The sequence below is a fragment of a genome, unplaced genomic scaffold (genome assembly GCF_019419815.1).
Source record: "Pyrus x bretschneideri cultivar Hongxiangsu unplaced genomic scaffold, Pyrus_bretschneideri_v1 Contig37, whole genome shotgun sequence".
NCBI classification, from domain to species: Eukaryota; Viridiplantae; Streptophyta; class Magnoliopsida; order Rosales; family Rosaceae; genus Pyrus; species Pyrus x bretschneideri.
This window is the reverse complement of record NW_025999690.1, coordinates 4,344,585-4,361,952: the sequence shown is the minus strand read 5'-3', so window position 1 is coordinate 4,361,952 and position 17,368 is coordinate 4,344,585. Positions and strand designations below refer to the sequence as shown.

The following is a 17,368-nucleotide window of genomic DNA, read 5'->3' as shown; positions in this document are numbered from 1 at the left end:
TTTAGTCTTTCTGTACAAACTTTTGTTAAATAAAGACTAAAATGACAAAAATTGAGAGTTATTTTGTCGTTTTATCATTATTTAATAATGATTTTTTTATGGAATGATCAAAATGATTGATAGTGGACAAACCCAAAGTCTACGATTTCAAATCTCAGAAAATAAAGTGATAAGTTATGTTAATCTCAAGAACCATTTTGGTTAAAAAAATATTTTTAAATTAGAGCTATTTTTTGGAATTGACTATGTTGTTTTAGTGAAAAGTTATCATGTCACGGTTCCAATCCATCCTACTTTATTAGGCCCCTTCATAAGCTTTATCTCTTATAACATTTTCCACTGTGACGAAGTTTATACATGACAAAGAAAAATTATTATTTTTATTATTTTCATGATCATATTTTGTGTGCTATTATAAATTGTGTCATGTTTACTTACTTAAAAATAAAGAAAATCGTGAATAAAAAAAGGGTCTAATTGGATAGATGGTCTTCATGGTGATAAGATTATCGGAAGATAGCCTTCGTGGTAAAAAAAATTAGAATTTAAACCCTTATGGATCATTGCAATGGCAACTTTGCCTCTGGATCATTGCAAATTTGAACTAAAGGAGAAGCAATTCTTGGAGACGTTTGTGAAAAGTGCAACTGGATCTTCCTCCTTTACCATCGCTGACTCCCCCAACAAAATCAAAACCCAGCTAGACGAGGAAACGCAGAGAGACAAGGAAGAAGAACACGTTAAAAGTACATTTTTACCCCACATTTAACGGACAATTAACGGAAAAATCACTTGTAGACTAAATTTGCTAACGAACTACACCACAAATGTTTAAATCCTAATTTTTTTTTACCACAAGGACTATCTTCCGATAACCTTATCACCACCAGAACTATCTATCCGATTAGGCCTAAAAAAAGTCATGAATAAAAATGAGATCGACTACTCCTCTCTTAATCCTAATCAATCTAATTTTTTCAAATACCGACGGATTGTAACTTTGTAGCCCCATATTTTACAAAGACAAAAAGAAAGACAAAAGGAAAGACAAAAAGAAGCGGGTACTGCTCAATCGCTCAATCGCTCAATCACCTCTCCACGTTTTTTCATGTATAGAAAATACGTTTCGTCATAATCTTAAGATGGTACAAAACATAAAAGTAAATATTAAGAAAGCTTATTTACATCATACATTAGCGTTTTTTGAAACTTAACTTTGGTCCCACTTTGTTTTATGTAATTTAAAATGTGTTTCGAAGGATGCTAATGTATGGTGTAAATAAGACAGAATTTGTAATTTATGTATAAATATAAGTTACATAATTTATTTTATTGTGAATTCACAATTCATCATGTCCATTCCTGTTCTCACACATTTAACATAGCAAACAAAGGACTGGACTCAAGTTTATATTAATTGTTCACAACCTATTACATTCGTCAAGAGTTATGTTAACAGCCATGTCATTGCTAAATATACAAATCCAATTAAACATTATTTTATACTTTGCCAATGTTTAAAAATTTCAAATTTTGAATAAAAAAATAACCAAGCAAAAACTACTGTCACCATCATCGCCAGCTCTTCGCCAATACGAAAACCTCAGTCATCAATTTTGTTTAATTTGATATCAATTATAAAATCAAATTTGTAATATATGATTTTTACTACCTTCATAATCTACCGCCAATGGCTCAACTCCATAACAACCCGTAGCGACATCAATGTTTGTCAACGCATGTGAATTTCATCTCTATTAGATAGATGATACAAATAATGGTAAAAATAAGTAATAAGAGTAGCAAATTTTATTTCTTTGCAGAACCAAACCATTTTGATTGGTGGTGGAAGTGTCAATGTCGATTGGTTTTACGTTGCTTTTAGTGTTGCTTTGTTTTCAGTTTATGTCTTTCGTTTGTGATGCTTTTAGTCCACTTAAATTCTTTTTTATGTATTGTCCCGTATATGAAGAAGCTTGCTCGTCGTTTTGCTTTCGAAATAGCGCAGCACAAGACTAGTAGCCAAACAAACTATCAGAATGTGATCAAGCATCCATATGAAATTCCAAGCTCCTATCAAACCCATGGATCTGAGCCTTATTAGATCATGAGATCACATTATGATAGTTTGTTTGGGGGGAGGACATTAGAATTCGGTCATGTGATGTTAGTGAAAGAAATTTGAATTAGATCATGTGATGAGATGTCAATATGTAGTTTGTGCTAAAGTTTGTTGGGTTTGTCGTTCTGAAATTTAACAGTTGGTTTGGCTACGAGGATATTTTTTATTAGATCATGTGATGCCTATCTATAGTTTCCCGAAGCAGCCTAAAGATTCAAGCAAAGAGTATGTAGCTCAAGTGGTTAAGAGTATTTATCTTTGTACTCGATGTTTTAGGTTTGATTTCCTTTGTCTTAATATTGCTTGGATATGGTTACTTAATACTACGATCTAATGAAATTTCCCTTCGCTTGAAGTGAGAGGTCTTAGTTTTAATTTTCGCTAAAGGAAAATTCGAACCAAATTAACATGATTAGCCAATCGTGAGGTTTAGCCCACTCTTCTACCTTGTTTAGACCAAACGCAATGGTTTAGCTTTGTACCCTCAAAGCATCTCCAAGCATTAGGCTAAAACAAAGATTGGGGAGAAAATTTAGTTTAGGCTAGATTTCGGTCAAAAAAATGAGCCAAGGATAGGTGAGTGGCCTAGCACGTGACCCACGCACAACAGTTGGACGCGCGCCACGTTAATCGGCCACTTGTGACAAGCCCAACGACTCTTTTATTTGATCCTACGTCTGTAAAGATTGGGGTATTAGTTGATCCAATAGTCCAAATTCATTTTTTAAATCAAATTTATAGTTACATTAAATTGAAAGTCTAAGATTGAATATGAGCAAATCAAACGGTAAAAAAAAAGATCTAATAGTTCAAAATTAAATTCAATGGCTAAAACAATTAAAAAATTATTTAAAATTAAAATTCACCGAAAAACTCTATAAGTACCTATGTATTTCTTCAAACATCCGCACAAATATCAATTTCCTCGTGCAATTTTTCCATTTTTTCTTTCTACCCACTTCCAAAACTATTTCTTCATGCGTTTCATGTGTAGAAAGGATTTTCCATGTTGTTACATGACCTTCATATTCCATGTTTTTCCATGACTTTCATGGGGTAGTTTCAGTCATTTTTCGTTATTTTATGGAATTTAAATACTTTTACGTTAAGACGTTGATAAAAAATTAGGATTTTCCATGTTGTTACATGGCTTTCATATTCCATGTTTTCCCATGACTTTCATGGGGTAGTTTCAGTCATTTTTCATTATTTTATGAAATTTAAATACTTTTAGGTTAAGAAGTTCATAAAAAATTAGGATATTCTACATAAATTATATTTTAAAAAATAATTGTGCTAAAATCATTCATTAACAATCACGATATGTGTTCTTTTGCAGATAAAAAGGTTTAACCACCCCACCTCTTACAGCGGTGCGCAAATTTGGTTACACATCTCTTGTATTTGAAGTAATTCATTCACATGGGTTGTGTTTTCATTAAAAGCTTGAAGCTTTCTTTATGGATGGTAAGTGAACGGGAGAAGAGAGAGGCGACGATGACCAAGAGAAAGGTAAGGGGTTGAGGCATCTGAATGCGTTAAAATATAAATAATTCACAACTATTCGATTTTTTAGTGAACAACCAAGGCCAATTGATCTCTAGGATCCTCATAGAAAGGATCAAGAGAGGATCTTGGTACGTTGAAGTGGAGGTGGTACTAAAAGTGGGAGAGGCAGGGTTGAATTGGATAGGTTTGGTGGGGCTATGAGCTATCTATGTATGGGAATCCAAAAGTGAATACATAGGTTAGGAATATGTGTCGGGGGCATGACAATTGGAAAAGCAACCAAGTGGGAAGAGGGGATGTTGGCATGTCCACATTTGGTTACAGTTTTTCCAATGTTTTGGTACGTACCTTTATTGTCTACAAGTAAATATTGATATGATTATGTCAGTTTTGTTAAAGGGAAAATTGTACAAATACTATGTATATAAATCATTAGGATTGTGCGTAGATACCATTTATATACTTCGAATTTTACCAAAATACCACTCACACTCGTATTTTAGTGTGAATGTATCACCACCTCCATTATCATTCTTACAAAATGTAGTCAAAACATATCATCTGAAATCCATTTGAGGGGCACGTAAGGATCTCTAGATGACTTAGAGTAAGAATTCAATTCATTAAATGTCATGGACCTATCTTTTGCCTCCTCAAAGGCAAATCGTTCTCAACGAAATTCTGTTTTTGAAATATCCATTTTGTTAACTAGACTCTGGATTTGGAATGGTTGTCTTTTAGTAATAGTAGGGTTTGAAAACAATCATATGTTAGAATATGAGCATGAGTATGAATCCGTAGATTAAGTTATTTGATTCAAGTTTGGATAGGAAGTCTTATTGAGAATGGATTTGTAATCCATGTTATGCTGAAACACTATGTTGGTTGTCTATAAGGATTCTAATAGGGGAATCCTTATGGGATTTGGCGAGGATTATGTTGTGTATATATAGCGGCCTCTGCTCTCATAGTTTATACGCTCTATCATTGAACTAAGACCTATTATTAGTTAGAGCAAACTGATTACTGGAGAGAGGAGAAGGTGCACTTGGACGTGGCTGCTTCTTCGAGTTCATCTGCAGATATGATCTTCTCCGTACATTAGTTTAATGAACATTAGTTTGTGTTTTGATCACAGTAATTCATATTACTTGTTCTTGGTTTGTGTTTCTTCTAACATCATAAACATTCAACCCTTCAATTTAACCCAATTAATGGGCAAGGGTGGAGAAACATGTTGCAACTAGAATATGTTCATAGTTTGATTCCTACTAGTCATTTTGAGTAAAGGGAGCACTTATCTTTTGTGCCTCTTATTGGTAGTCGAGTATGCAAACCCTTGTTCCTCACAGCTTACTCTTAAGATCGACTGGGTAAACTTAGTCTTTCTATTCTTATTCAGAACCCACCTCAGATTAATCAACAAATGAGCATTGGTGGAGGCAGGTTCGGAATAATCCATTCAACCTTTTTCTTTTCTTTTTCTGAATTTTCCTCTTTCCTTGGAACTCCCTCTTGAAACATTTCTAGAGACTCAAGTCTTATTTCCTCGTCTTCTGGTTGCATTTCTCCTTTGAGCGGCATTTCCTCTTCTTCCTTCGTTTCGGAGGAACTTCCTCTCTAGGTTCTTTCTTGTAGCCTTATCCTTTTTTTGAATTCTTCTTCCGGATCACCTTTTGAAAAGCTGGAACGTAGGGGTCATGATGATCCAGTGGGAGGGATCTTCCTCACAAAGCCAAAGAGTAACTCTTATTTATCTCTTTGTTTTTCATTCCAAATTGAAACGGCATTGACATATAATAAATCAATAGGTTTATATTTAACTGGGAAAATGATTTTGATTGAATGATTATTCATCTATTGTATTTTCAAAAGTTCTATAAAAAAACGACGGTTTGACTCGATGTTGTTTAACGAGTTAGAATACAAAGTGTGGGCTAACTAAATCAATGGACAATCATGGTCCTTTTGAAAATAACAAAATAAAACAAAACAAATTTGATACTCAATTCTCATATTTTTTTTAAAAAAAAAAAAAAAAAAAACCCGAAAAAAGCTTTATGAGATGAATAAACCGTCATTGTAATTTCTCGTACCAATCACGGCCCCCCCACTGGCCGCCCGGCCGCCCCCATATGCAGAGAGTATTTGTGGATGTACTCGTCCTCTTAAACCCCACTTTTTCTTTCTTTCTTTTTTTTTTTTCCAACGAAACCAACTAGGATAAGGTGAATTAAAGGATCCATCATTTTCCTAGTATTCTATGATTGTAACCGTTCATCATATATCATGCAGTCAGTTTTTGATAAATATTATTTATATTAATTTTAAATTTTAAAATAATTTCTAAAATAAGATATAAGATACATGATGAACTGTCCTGATCACAAAATACCTAATATTCCCAGAAAAAGAATGCGATGAGAATCTTTAACCCAAAATAATATGCACAGTCTCACTCATAATAGTCATGTGGGTTCCACTTTTATCCATTGTATAAAGGTTTTTACCGACGCAAGACTGCAAAAGAGAGCCTACACACACAGAAAAATTGTACGGAAACACGAGAGAGAGAGAGAGAGATGATGGGGTTGCAACTTTAGGCTTTTGCCTTTTTCCATTTGGATTGGATATTGCGTGCCGCACCGCCGTAAAAACCCAAGATTCGTTCTTACACAAAATTGATACGTTATCAAAATCATCCAAACGGAAAAGCGATCCTCTCATGATTCCTTCTACCTAATCTTTCTCATCAAACAATTCAAATCTTTAAAATTTAATTTAACGGCCAAAGTTATTATAAATTTAGAGTGAAACTCTGTTTGTAGCCGTTGGATCAAATTTTAAAAACCCGAATTATTTGATGAGGTGGATTAGGTGAAAGGGATCCGAAGCGGATCCCTTTCCACGAAAAGGTATCAGAATTGTAACCCAATTAGGAAAATAAGCACTTTTTGAGGAAAATTGGACCATCAAAGGCTTGACTTACACTTAAATAAAAATCACCAAAACTATACCCAAAATGTGAATTCAGTATTATCCCAAACAGAAAATGTTACGCATGCAAAAATTATCAAAATGCTGCACAAGCAAATGAGTAACCTAATCAAACAGCACCAAATAAAAAAAAATCGAATTATGGAAACGTAAAAGTACGAAGAATTGCAAGTGTTGGATTGCCCCGTTATGACCTCACAAACCAGTGTCCTCCATTATTAACATGTCCTTCCATACAAAGACAAGCACCTAATTCATAAATCCAAAGCTTTTCTTGTTTTAAACCTACCACCTAATCTTTTGCTCAACTAGCTGGTAAAGGGCTCATCAATTATCAATTCAAGTGTAATACTCCATAACAGTTCAGGAGAATGCAAACAACTCAAACTTACATGCCACCAGGTGGCGTTACTCCAAATCTATCACGCGTCGCCATGAATTTAACTTTTATAGATGGCATCACGTGACTGATTTGTGGCACCACCTTGGTGTCCTTGTTGCATGAAAGTTCTTCTCCATGCTCACACACACGCACACACCCATTCATACTACCAAAATCAAAGGCACTGAGGAAAAGATAAAGCAGCCCTACGAAAATACAGTTCCAGACAGAAAGAGAAAAAGGGGAAAAGAAAAGGTAAAAACTGCAGCTTCCCATTTCCATGTAATCTCTCCTCTATGAGACTCTGATGATAGACAGAGAGAGATTTGTGTTCATGGATATTATCTAGGCAAAATCTAATCCAACCCTAAAAGATTCACAATTTTTCTCTACCAAAAAACAAAGAAATGATTTTTCCCAGGAATACCCAACAAAAGGATTTAACCAAAAATGGGAAAAATCTTGCAGAAGCCAAAATCCAATGCCCAATGAGATATAATCACACCAATCAATCACATAATAGCTAAAAGGAGTCTAATCACTCAGAACTTGGAGTTCCCGGATGCCAAATTTTGCCATTTCTGGTAACCAAACTACTCACATTACAATCCATGACAGATTTGATTGGCAGAGTTGAGGTGATAGATTTTGATTTAGATTGCTTAAACAAAACTAGGAAGTAAAATTTGAAAACAAAGGCAACCCATTTCCCCAATGTCTCCCAATCCAGCAGAAAAAAGACACAAAATCATCATATGGTCATTATCATTATCATGGAAAAAGAAAGAAACCAACAGCAGAGAGTAATTGGGCAGCGAAAACAAAGGAAGAAGAAAGTAGAAAGTACACTATTTGAGCTAAGATGAAAGAGGCCTCGGTGGCGGCAGCAGATGGCGAAGATTCTGATGAGGCTGCCGGGCCTGACCGCCACCATTGCCGGAGATAAACGGGTGCTGCAACAAGTGCGCCGCCGACAGTCTCTTCGAAGGCTCTTTCTGCAGGCAGCAAGAAATGAAATGCCTGAACTCACTTGAAGCAGTGGCCGGAGCTTCAGGCGGATCAGACATACAAATAGCCCACATTAAGGTCGCCCAATCACCTTGCCGCCCCACCGAGAACGGAAACCGGCCCATGTAAAATTCCAATATGCTGACCCCAAGGCTCCATATATCGCCGGCGTAGCCGTCGTACTGGCCGTGATTGAGATCGGTGTTGATCCTCTCCGGACTCATGTAAGCGATGGTCCCGACTGAGGAATTGCAGGGGTCCATGGTCTGAGCCAGAACTCGACTCACTCCGAAATCGGCGATCTTGACCTGGTTCCTCGCGTTGATCAGAAGATTCGAGGGTTTGATATCGCGATGCACGATCTTCCGCCGGTGGAGGTAGGCGAGGCCGCTGAGGATTTGCCTGGCCAAATCGGAAAGGACCTTCTCGTTCCCGATGTGCTTGCCCTCCAGCGACCCGCCGTCCATGTACTCGAGCAGGACCTGGATCTCGCCGTTGTGGTCGAACATGTCGTGGCACTTGACGACGTTGGGGTTATCGACGTCACGCAGGATTTCGATCTCGCGGCAGATCTGGCGGAGGGTTTCGATCTCGTGGTTGCCGTAAATCACCTTGAGCGCGTAAAGACGGCCCGTGGGGCGGTGGATGACCTTGTAGACGGTGCCTCCAGCTCCGCTCCCGATGCGGTTGGAGCGCTCGAGCTCGGAGAAGTTGATGAGCTGCTGGGCCGCGCTGTGGGCCGAGGAGGACTGGGCCGAGCTGGGGCCGGGCGGAGGGAGAGGGAGCGGCACAGCAAGCGATGTGTCCCGCTGAGGGAGGGGTAGGGTTAGGTCGTGACGACGTCGTCTCTGGTTGGTTACTTGTCTCGGTGGTGCTGCTTCTGCTGCTGGGTTCGTTCCGGGCGGCGGTTGAATCGGCCTCATGATCGGATGACGACAGCGACGACTCGTTTGAAACGACGCCGTTGCCGGTTAGGAGTTGAAATCGCGATTTCTTTTTGGGGGGTGGGGGGGGGGGGGTGGTCCGAGGAATTGGAGGGAGGGAGGGAGTGAGGGAGGGAGAGGCGATTGGTTTAATGAGGAGGACGATGATGATGAAGGTCGTGAGGATCACGAGTCATCGTTTGTTTCGTTGATTGGTTGAGTGATTGATTGATTGATGTCGTTTTTTATTTTATTTTATTTTTTTTCTATTTATTAATTTTATTTTATTTTTTGTTCCGAGAATAAAAAAGGAGGAAACTGCGAGAAAATGTAAAAGAAGTCACAATCCGGAGCTTTCTTTTCTCTTTGGTTTTATTTATTTTTATATAAAAAATTATTTACAAATAAAGTTAAAACCATATATAACTTAAAAAACAAAGAGGCTATGCAATGGAGAGATTTTTTTTTTTGAAACTACATAGTGGAGGAAATTTTTTCAAGTATTTCTCTAATTATGTAATGATATGTAGTATATGTTTCCGATTTTTGAAATTTAGCGAACAAATTTATAAGTTTGAATTCTCAATACAATGGAACAAGAACAAGATCCTTTGTTTCAACAACAAATTTAGGGTAATGCAAGGGAGATCAAAATTTTAAATTCAATTTACAAACTAAATGATGTGTCACCAATAAGACATAATCACATTAGTAATAATCTAATCATTAACAACCACAACATTTAATTTGCAAATTTAATTAAAAAAATTTAATTTTCATAGCATTGCCCACAAATTTTAATGTGTTCATCATTCACTTTTTCTTTTGTCAAAAATGTGTTCAGTATTCTTGATATGCTAAAAAATGTTTTTAGAGAAAGGTAGCATTCAAAAGAGAGAATCGAGAATAATGTTCCTCTTGATTTGTAAATAAGAGATTTTAGGTTAGATTCTCGTCAAAAGTGAATTTAAACCACGTTATTGTTAGCTCATTGTAAAGTTAAGCCTAACCCTCTTCCTTTAACGCACACAACATCGATTGTTCAAAAAAAAAAAAAAAAGAATCGAGAATTTAAAGGCCACGCGCTGATGGAGAGAGTGGCGTCAAGGACCAATCAGATATTCGAGGCGTCTGTGGTGGTGGGACCGGCCAGCATTTTTGGGTTTAGTATTTATTTTTAAATTAGAAAATATTTAAAAGTAAAATGTATATTTTAGCGCTTAAACGGTCCGCGCGTGATTTTCCCGGCATCGGTTATCTCATGGAAAATTAAGACAAACGATTTAGGCAGCTATAATCGCCTGCGGTGAGGCCCATTGATATTTGCCTTTATAGTTGTGTACAATAGTACCTATTATACCCTTCGGCCCTGGAAGCGTACAACATTTACCAGCGAGTATAGGAGGGGGGAAAAAATTAAAATACAATTAAAAGGTATATTCTAATCTTTGGATTACCAGCCGGCGGTCAAGTAAGGTTAATTGGTTTCGAGCTAGGAAGAAAGGGTTGGTTGTTTGGGTGGGTTGGGCCCCACATCGTTGGCGATAATAATTCAATAACCAACTTTTATGTTATTTAGTTTACAAAATTTAGTCTGCTTAGCATTACTCATTAAGAATTATTCTTAATCATTAATCAATTATTTTTTTCGTTCTACTATTTCACATTGGGCTTGTATATTTGGAAGAAAAAAAAGCCCAGCCCAAATACGAGCTTGTCCTGATCCAACTAAACCCAATTTCATACCTCACAATGAAAATTCTCTCCTGTACATTTTTTATAATCACTGAACGATTGAGAGTTAACTAAATGAGCGTTAAATCTAAATTGATGTGCAGGTGAGCAGCTCTAATTAATTAAGCAAGGAGAGCGTCGACCGTATTGACCTAAAACAAAAGTCAAGCTTTGCTTGTGCTCTCTTACTTCATTCCTCCACATGGCTTCCAAAAATCAAAGCTCAAAAGTCGCGTGTCCCCTCACAAAACTGAGATGTGGGCATTGTTCTACATGACACATCTAATATTTCTAGAAAGAAATTGAAATAAATTTTTTGCCCTCACATTAAGTCTACGCAAACACGCAAAAACTTTATTGTGCCTCGAAGCGTGTTTGACAAAATACCTAATTAATAAAAATCTCAGAATATAAAATACTTCGAATCACAACAAAGAAATCTACAAATATGCTGTTAACGAAAAAGATGTATGCATGGTTTGGAAAAATAGAGACAAAGACAGCCATTTGACAATTGTATTTGCAAGTTTGTGTCCGGATGTGACAAAAGCAGTGGACATTTTATTGGTTTGTTAGATTTTTCTTTGCTTTCTCCAACTTTAAACCCTTCTTTTCGCCTTTGAGTTCCAGCAAGTCAGCCTTGTTCCCCCCTGCCTACCATTATTTTTGGGGTGTTTCCTGGCAATTTGATGAGAGAGATTTTTTTTTTATTTTTTTATTTTTTTTTACTGACAACAAGGCTCAATATGCCTGTTTGGTGAGTTAGATGAGATTAGATTAGCATAGATTCATTAGACTTTGTAAAACATGACTTGCACCTAATGTATAAGGAAAACACATTCTATTATGGATTCATAACGTATTATGTCCAGCTCATAGTTTGACACAACAAACAATGGACTCTACTCAAGTTCATTTTAATTAATCACAAACTAGCACAACCAGCCCACCAAATATGCCAAATATCGTAATACAAGTGGTTGGATATTTGAAAGAAAAAAAAATTCAATCAATTGTATTATAACACTTGTGGTACTAGGTCGTTTTTCAGGAACCTAAAAATTTTCTCAGTTGTTGGGTGCTTTCGTTCCATCGAAATATCAAAGATTCTGCATTTCCTAGCATCTTCTTGTTCCTAATGCTTATAAAAGTTCAAGCAAGCCAAGCTAGAAAACAGCCCTCCAGCCTCCAGCACGATTGCAAATAATTGTGTGTCGTTCACATGGTTGCGGCGATTATCCTAATCTTTTTTTATTAGAAGCTAATCCTAGTCGTAATCCGAAGTTAAGTCCAATCTGTATTATATTAATGGATAAAGGAGATATCCATATAGCAATTGATAATATATGCAGTCAACGAAAAGAAAAATTATTAGATGTGGAGGTCGCAATGTCACTTGATGTTTTTAATTCAAGTGTTACGTTATAAGTGAATGATATCGATGATATATTATCAAACTAAAAATATTAAATCATATTTTTCAACCATATTGTAACTTGTAGTTTAGTAACATAAAGTGTGACAATCATACTAAAAGATTACACCTCATAATAAATATGTACTAAAATATAAGTAAATTGATAACACGGCATTGTCACGTCACGCCAAAGAAATTTTTGGAACGAAAAGATGGAAAGTAGAATGCATGGCTTGGATTGATACATATGTTTCTGTGTGTGGATCTGAATTAAATGCAATGGTATTTATTGGGTTGGTCTATTTGTAGAAGCTGAGATTTTGACATTTTTGTGCTAATCAATTCCAGCATTAAATTCCTCAACAAATGAACCAGTCCGATACCCTCAAGACAGGATGAGGTTCCCATCCGGATCGAAATGATAGGGATCCTAGGAATTATAACTGTTTATCATATATTGTACGGTTAGTAATTATTTAAATTTTATTACTTAAAATTAAACACAAATAGTACCTAATAAAAATTGATCATACTAAGATATGAGGATCCCTAAAATCCCCACCATATGCATCTGGATGGGATTCTCATCCTTCAAGACAAGACAAAAAAGTCAAATAAAAGCTAAATTTTTCTTTTTAAAAAATAAAGTATATTACGAGTAATACTAGAGAGATCAATTTTTTTTTAAATTAAATTTACAAATCAAATAATATGGTTGTAGATGTTTAAATTATTAATTAAGTGTTAATTAACGTTTTTGTTTCTTATAGATGACACATGAATTTGGTTCAAAAATTGGTCTTCTTAGTATTATCCTTAACAAAATAACCAAAGTCTACACATTAAGTTGACCAACTATGTATAATTAAAAATGAGTTTCGAGTTTTTTTCTTCAACCTACGGTTTTCTAGGTCCAAACATTTCTTTTTCATCTTAATGTAGTTTCGTGTATGAATATTGCTTGTATTAAAAAATTGATATATTCTCTGTTCGTTCGGCTAAAATAACTTACAAAATTGATAGAAATAACATTTGAATAAGATTTTGGAATCAAATTAAGTAGTAGATTTTTTAGGTTTGCAACACCAAACCTTAAGCATCTCCTAGAAAAGCTGTAACACCACTAAAGCTCTATTTTAAGGAGCCTAATCTAAGAAACTCTTCAAGAAGAGAATATATAATAGCAAAGTGAACAGTTATTCTTTAAATTTATAAAATCATTGTTCATTTGCTATGCAGAGATGACATGAAAGTTGATCGTACTGTCACAAGTTCACGCGCAATTTTCTTCGCTAAAGAATTTTGCGGAGCATTACGTGGTGAAGTATGAAGTGGAGGAAATGGATGGTGACGTGCAAGACATGAGCGATGATTTTGTTAGTAAGCTCCATGAAAAATGTGAAATTAATGAGTGAAACGAATTTAATGATGTTTGAGAGCATAGAACTTGGAATAATTTAGCGAAGTTTTTTTCGAACTATTTTTGTACTTTGTTAAGGATTAAAGTAAAAGTATATGTGACCTGACATTCTCTATGTAATGGCTTCATACGTACGATGCAGTTACAGAAGTGGATCCCTTGAGGATCTCGTGTTTCATTAGAAACCTGATTATTGATGCAGGGCATGAAATAAGATCATCGGAAGATTCAATACATTTGGCTTTTGAAATTTAGCCGATATAAATGGAATACAAGGGTTCTGAAGTAATGAATTTTATGTAATAATTCAATCTTTATTTAATGTAATAAATATATGTTAGTGGGGTAGATTAAGTGGGGTTAATATTAATGGGTTCATTAACGTATCAGTAATTATTAAGAGGGGGTTTAAGCACCTATAAATACTTGTATTTGTAAAGAATAAGAGAGAAGTTGTTTGAATTATAATATTGATATTTGAGTTGTAAACCCGTTTTTTATGTGCCTTTTTCTTGTTTAAGAGTTTGCATCTTTATTCTTTCTAGCGTCTACTTTGTAGGCTGGTACTAGAACCAAAGTTCTTAGGGTTTTCAGGCCTCTTCTTGCACTAAGAGATAGTGGACCCTATCTATCAATCATATCTGTCATTTTATTTCGTTTATATCCACTGCGCCCTGCATCAATTATGCATTACATGGTGCGAAGAGATAGATGGAACAGACATTTCAAGTTGTCGATAGGCTGTTGAGTTTTTATCAAGCGTTTCAAGTTTGAAACTTTTCGTTTCTTAAATCATTATAATAATTAACCGCCTTGAGTGGTGGTAAGTCCAGACACCACATCCGGAAAAGAAGGGAATTCAACTTTAGATGGCATGATATTCTATGAGAATGCTTTGTCCAAAAAAAAAAAAGATATTCTATGAGAATGCGGAAAGGCAAGTTATGTTTGTTAGCTATGACAACGGAAAGCTGTCCATGTTTTCCATGAGAATACTGTCGTAGCCGACATCAGCGGCATAATGAGGGCGCACTTCCAAGTGAAATGCCAGGTCCAAACAAAGGAAGTTGTTTTAAAAAAAACAAAAAACAAAAAAAAACAAAAGTTGTTGTTCGAGTTCTTTGTTTTGGAATTTTAGTTGTGTGTAACTTGAGAGAAGTGAGAGATTTTTCAGTATGATTGTGACACAAGACGATACATCACATGTTTATATATAAATAGTGTGATACGTGTGTTAAAAAGTTAATAACTTAAAAATTAAAATTTTTCACCACTTACATAAAAACATGTGATGTACCATTCGTGTTTCCATCACAACTAAAAATTTCTCGAGAGAAGTGGCGTTCTCCCATTTTTCTAAGAGCCTCGTGAAACAATAGTTTTATCATAAAATTAATTAATTATATGAGGAGTAGCTCAAAACTATATAAGTCAATAGCAAAGCTAGTCCTATTGGATAAATATCAACAATCAATAATAAATTTATATGTATGCTAATAAATCATAAATGCGAATGAATAATTTAACAGAGTATGGACAAAACGAAATAATATTAAACAGACAAACTGAAGATCAAGACTTGTGTACCGCAATTTGAAACAGAAATTTCGTCTCTACTCTATGCCTGTAGTTCTACAGATGTTTGCTTCACTAGGATTCAACGATCTAAATCAACATTCAGCACCGAAAAACTAGACCTCTGACGTATTTCTTTGTGATTCTCTAAGTAAGAAGATTTGGGATTGTAGAAGATGAATTTGATTTTTCTGTGTTCTAAATGCCATGCAGATGGATGTGTATATATAGGTTTATGACTATTTGCAACAGGTATAAGAATGAGATGCGTCTGCTAGGAGACATCTTCTCAGAGTGGTGCTTTGCTCTCTGGCGTTCTTTCATCACTTCAAACTTAATTTGAAAAGATGAGTCGATTAATATAAAAATAATTAATTCAATCCGAAATTAGTTAAAAATAAATAATTAAAAATTTAATTATTAGAGCCCGAGTCCCAAGGCCCAATGCCCATCTTTTGATAATTAATTATATATTAATTATCAATTAAATAGCACACCTCAAAACCTACGGTTTGAGCCCAATGTTACTCTCCAAGGTCTAATACTTCGATCACTTTCTAATATAGACAAAGCCTTATAAAGTGAGAGAATCTTTTGGTGGTGACAAATGTGGGACAATGAAGAATGAAGATTTCTACTCAAAATTTCCAACAAGTCCCTCATTGATGTGGGACAAACTGTTTTTCACATTTCAACTCTCAACATGCCCCTACACATGTGGCCGATTTTCAAGCCTACACGTAGACAAGTAGACAACAAGTGGTGACACGTGAGTACGTGTGGCTCTTGAACTTTCAAACGAGGGACAATCTACTCTGATACCATGATGAAATTGGGTTTCATCATAAAATCAATTGGCTATATGGGGAGTAACCCAAGACCATATAAGTCACTAGCACTACAAGAAAACATGGCTTAGGTGGCGACATACAATTCGTCACATTTGATTATATTTGACGAAATTCTAGCGTCACTTATACAAGGTCACCAATAGTCCATGTGACGAATTTTATTTTCCACATTTTTACAGTATATGTGACACAACGTTCGTCACTTAACAACAATATGTGTGACGAATTATATGTCACTTAATAACAATATGTGTGACGAATTATACATCACAAAATACAAAATTTTGTGACCTATTTTTTAGTCTCTTATCAGGTTTATAAGTGATGATTTTGTAATCACCCAATATGAAACTAGATTACACTAAGTGACGCTGAACAGGTCACATATTCCTTTGATATGTGACACAACTTACATCACATATGTTTAAATCAAATATCTTTTTAGAAATAATAACGACGAACTAATTGTTTTTCTTGTTTCGTGATTTAGAATTGCAGTTTATAACAAATATAAGGTAATACTTCACATTTTCATTAATCAACAATTAAAACACATAAGTCGAATGCATTCACTAAATGTACATCCCAAAAATTAAAGTCACGGTGACCTATCTCAAATGATAAGTCTAAAACAACTTGAGGTGCCTAACAAAAGACAGCTTGAGATGCCTAACAAATGACATCTTGAGGTACCAACAAAACAGAAGTCTAAGCTAGAATAATCAAGAGTAGTAACACCTATATATAGACATATTGGGTACTAACAAATGACAAGTCCAAGGCACATTTAGGTGCTAACAAAAGAGGTGTACTATGTGCATACTTGAAACTAACCACAAAAGACACAATATGGACATGATTCCTCTTCCAAATCATGTTCTTCCAGCTCAGGATAAGTATTTTCACCCTCTGAAATATCACCATCAGGTTCTGTAGAGTTGTTGGTCTTCTGCCAACTTGCAGCAAAAAAATGCCTTGATTTTTGTGAACAGATTTTCATCATCATTACGAAATCCAATCGAGCTCTCAATTATTCATTCTTTTGTTGCAATTTGAGGAAACCATCTGACAAAAGCTTGATTTGAGATCTCATATCAGTTAACTCGGAACTTGATGCCATAGAAGAAATGCAACTAGAGGTATCCGTATGAGTAAAAACGCCTACACCATTAACAAATTTTCCTTCCTCCCAAGGTTTTCAGCCATGATTCCAAACTCATCATCCAATGGCACATGTATGAAATCTGATGGTGTACCTTCAAGTGCTTCTTGGATCAGCCTCTCCTTCATTTCATCCTTCATTTTCTTCATGTTATCTTTTCATAATTAAATAGAAACAATACAACTTGACCTCTTGTATGCAGTGTTCTAAAAATCGGCCTAGGCGGCGCTTAGGAGCTGGGTGGTGACCAACTGCCGGGATTAATGCA

General features: G+C 35.6%; 1 protein-coding gene across 1 annotated transcript; it reads right to left on the bottom strand.

Moving 5' to 3' along the window:
- Positions 1 to 7,749: 7,749 nt before the first annotated feature.
- On the bottom strand, positions 7,750 to 9,049 carry LOC103931740 (mitogen-activated protein kinase kinase 5-like). Its single transcript, XM_009341260.2, has one exon. It carries the CDS (start codon positions 8,939 to 8,941, stop codon positions 7,868 to 7,870), a length of 1,074 nt encoding a protein of 357 aa, XP_009339535.2. The 5' UTR covers positions 8,942 to 9,049; the 3' UTR covers positions 7,750 to 7,867.
- Between the last annotated feature and the right edge of the window lie 8,319 nt (positions 9,050 to 17,368).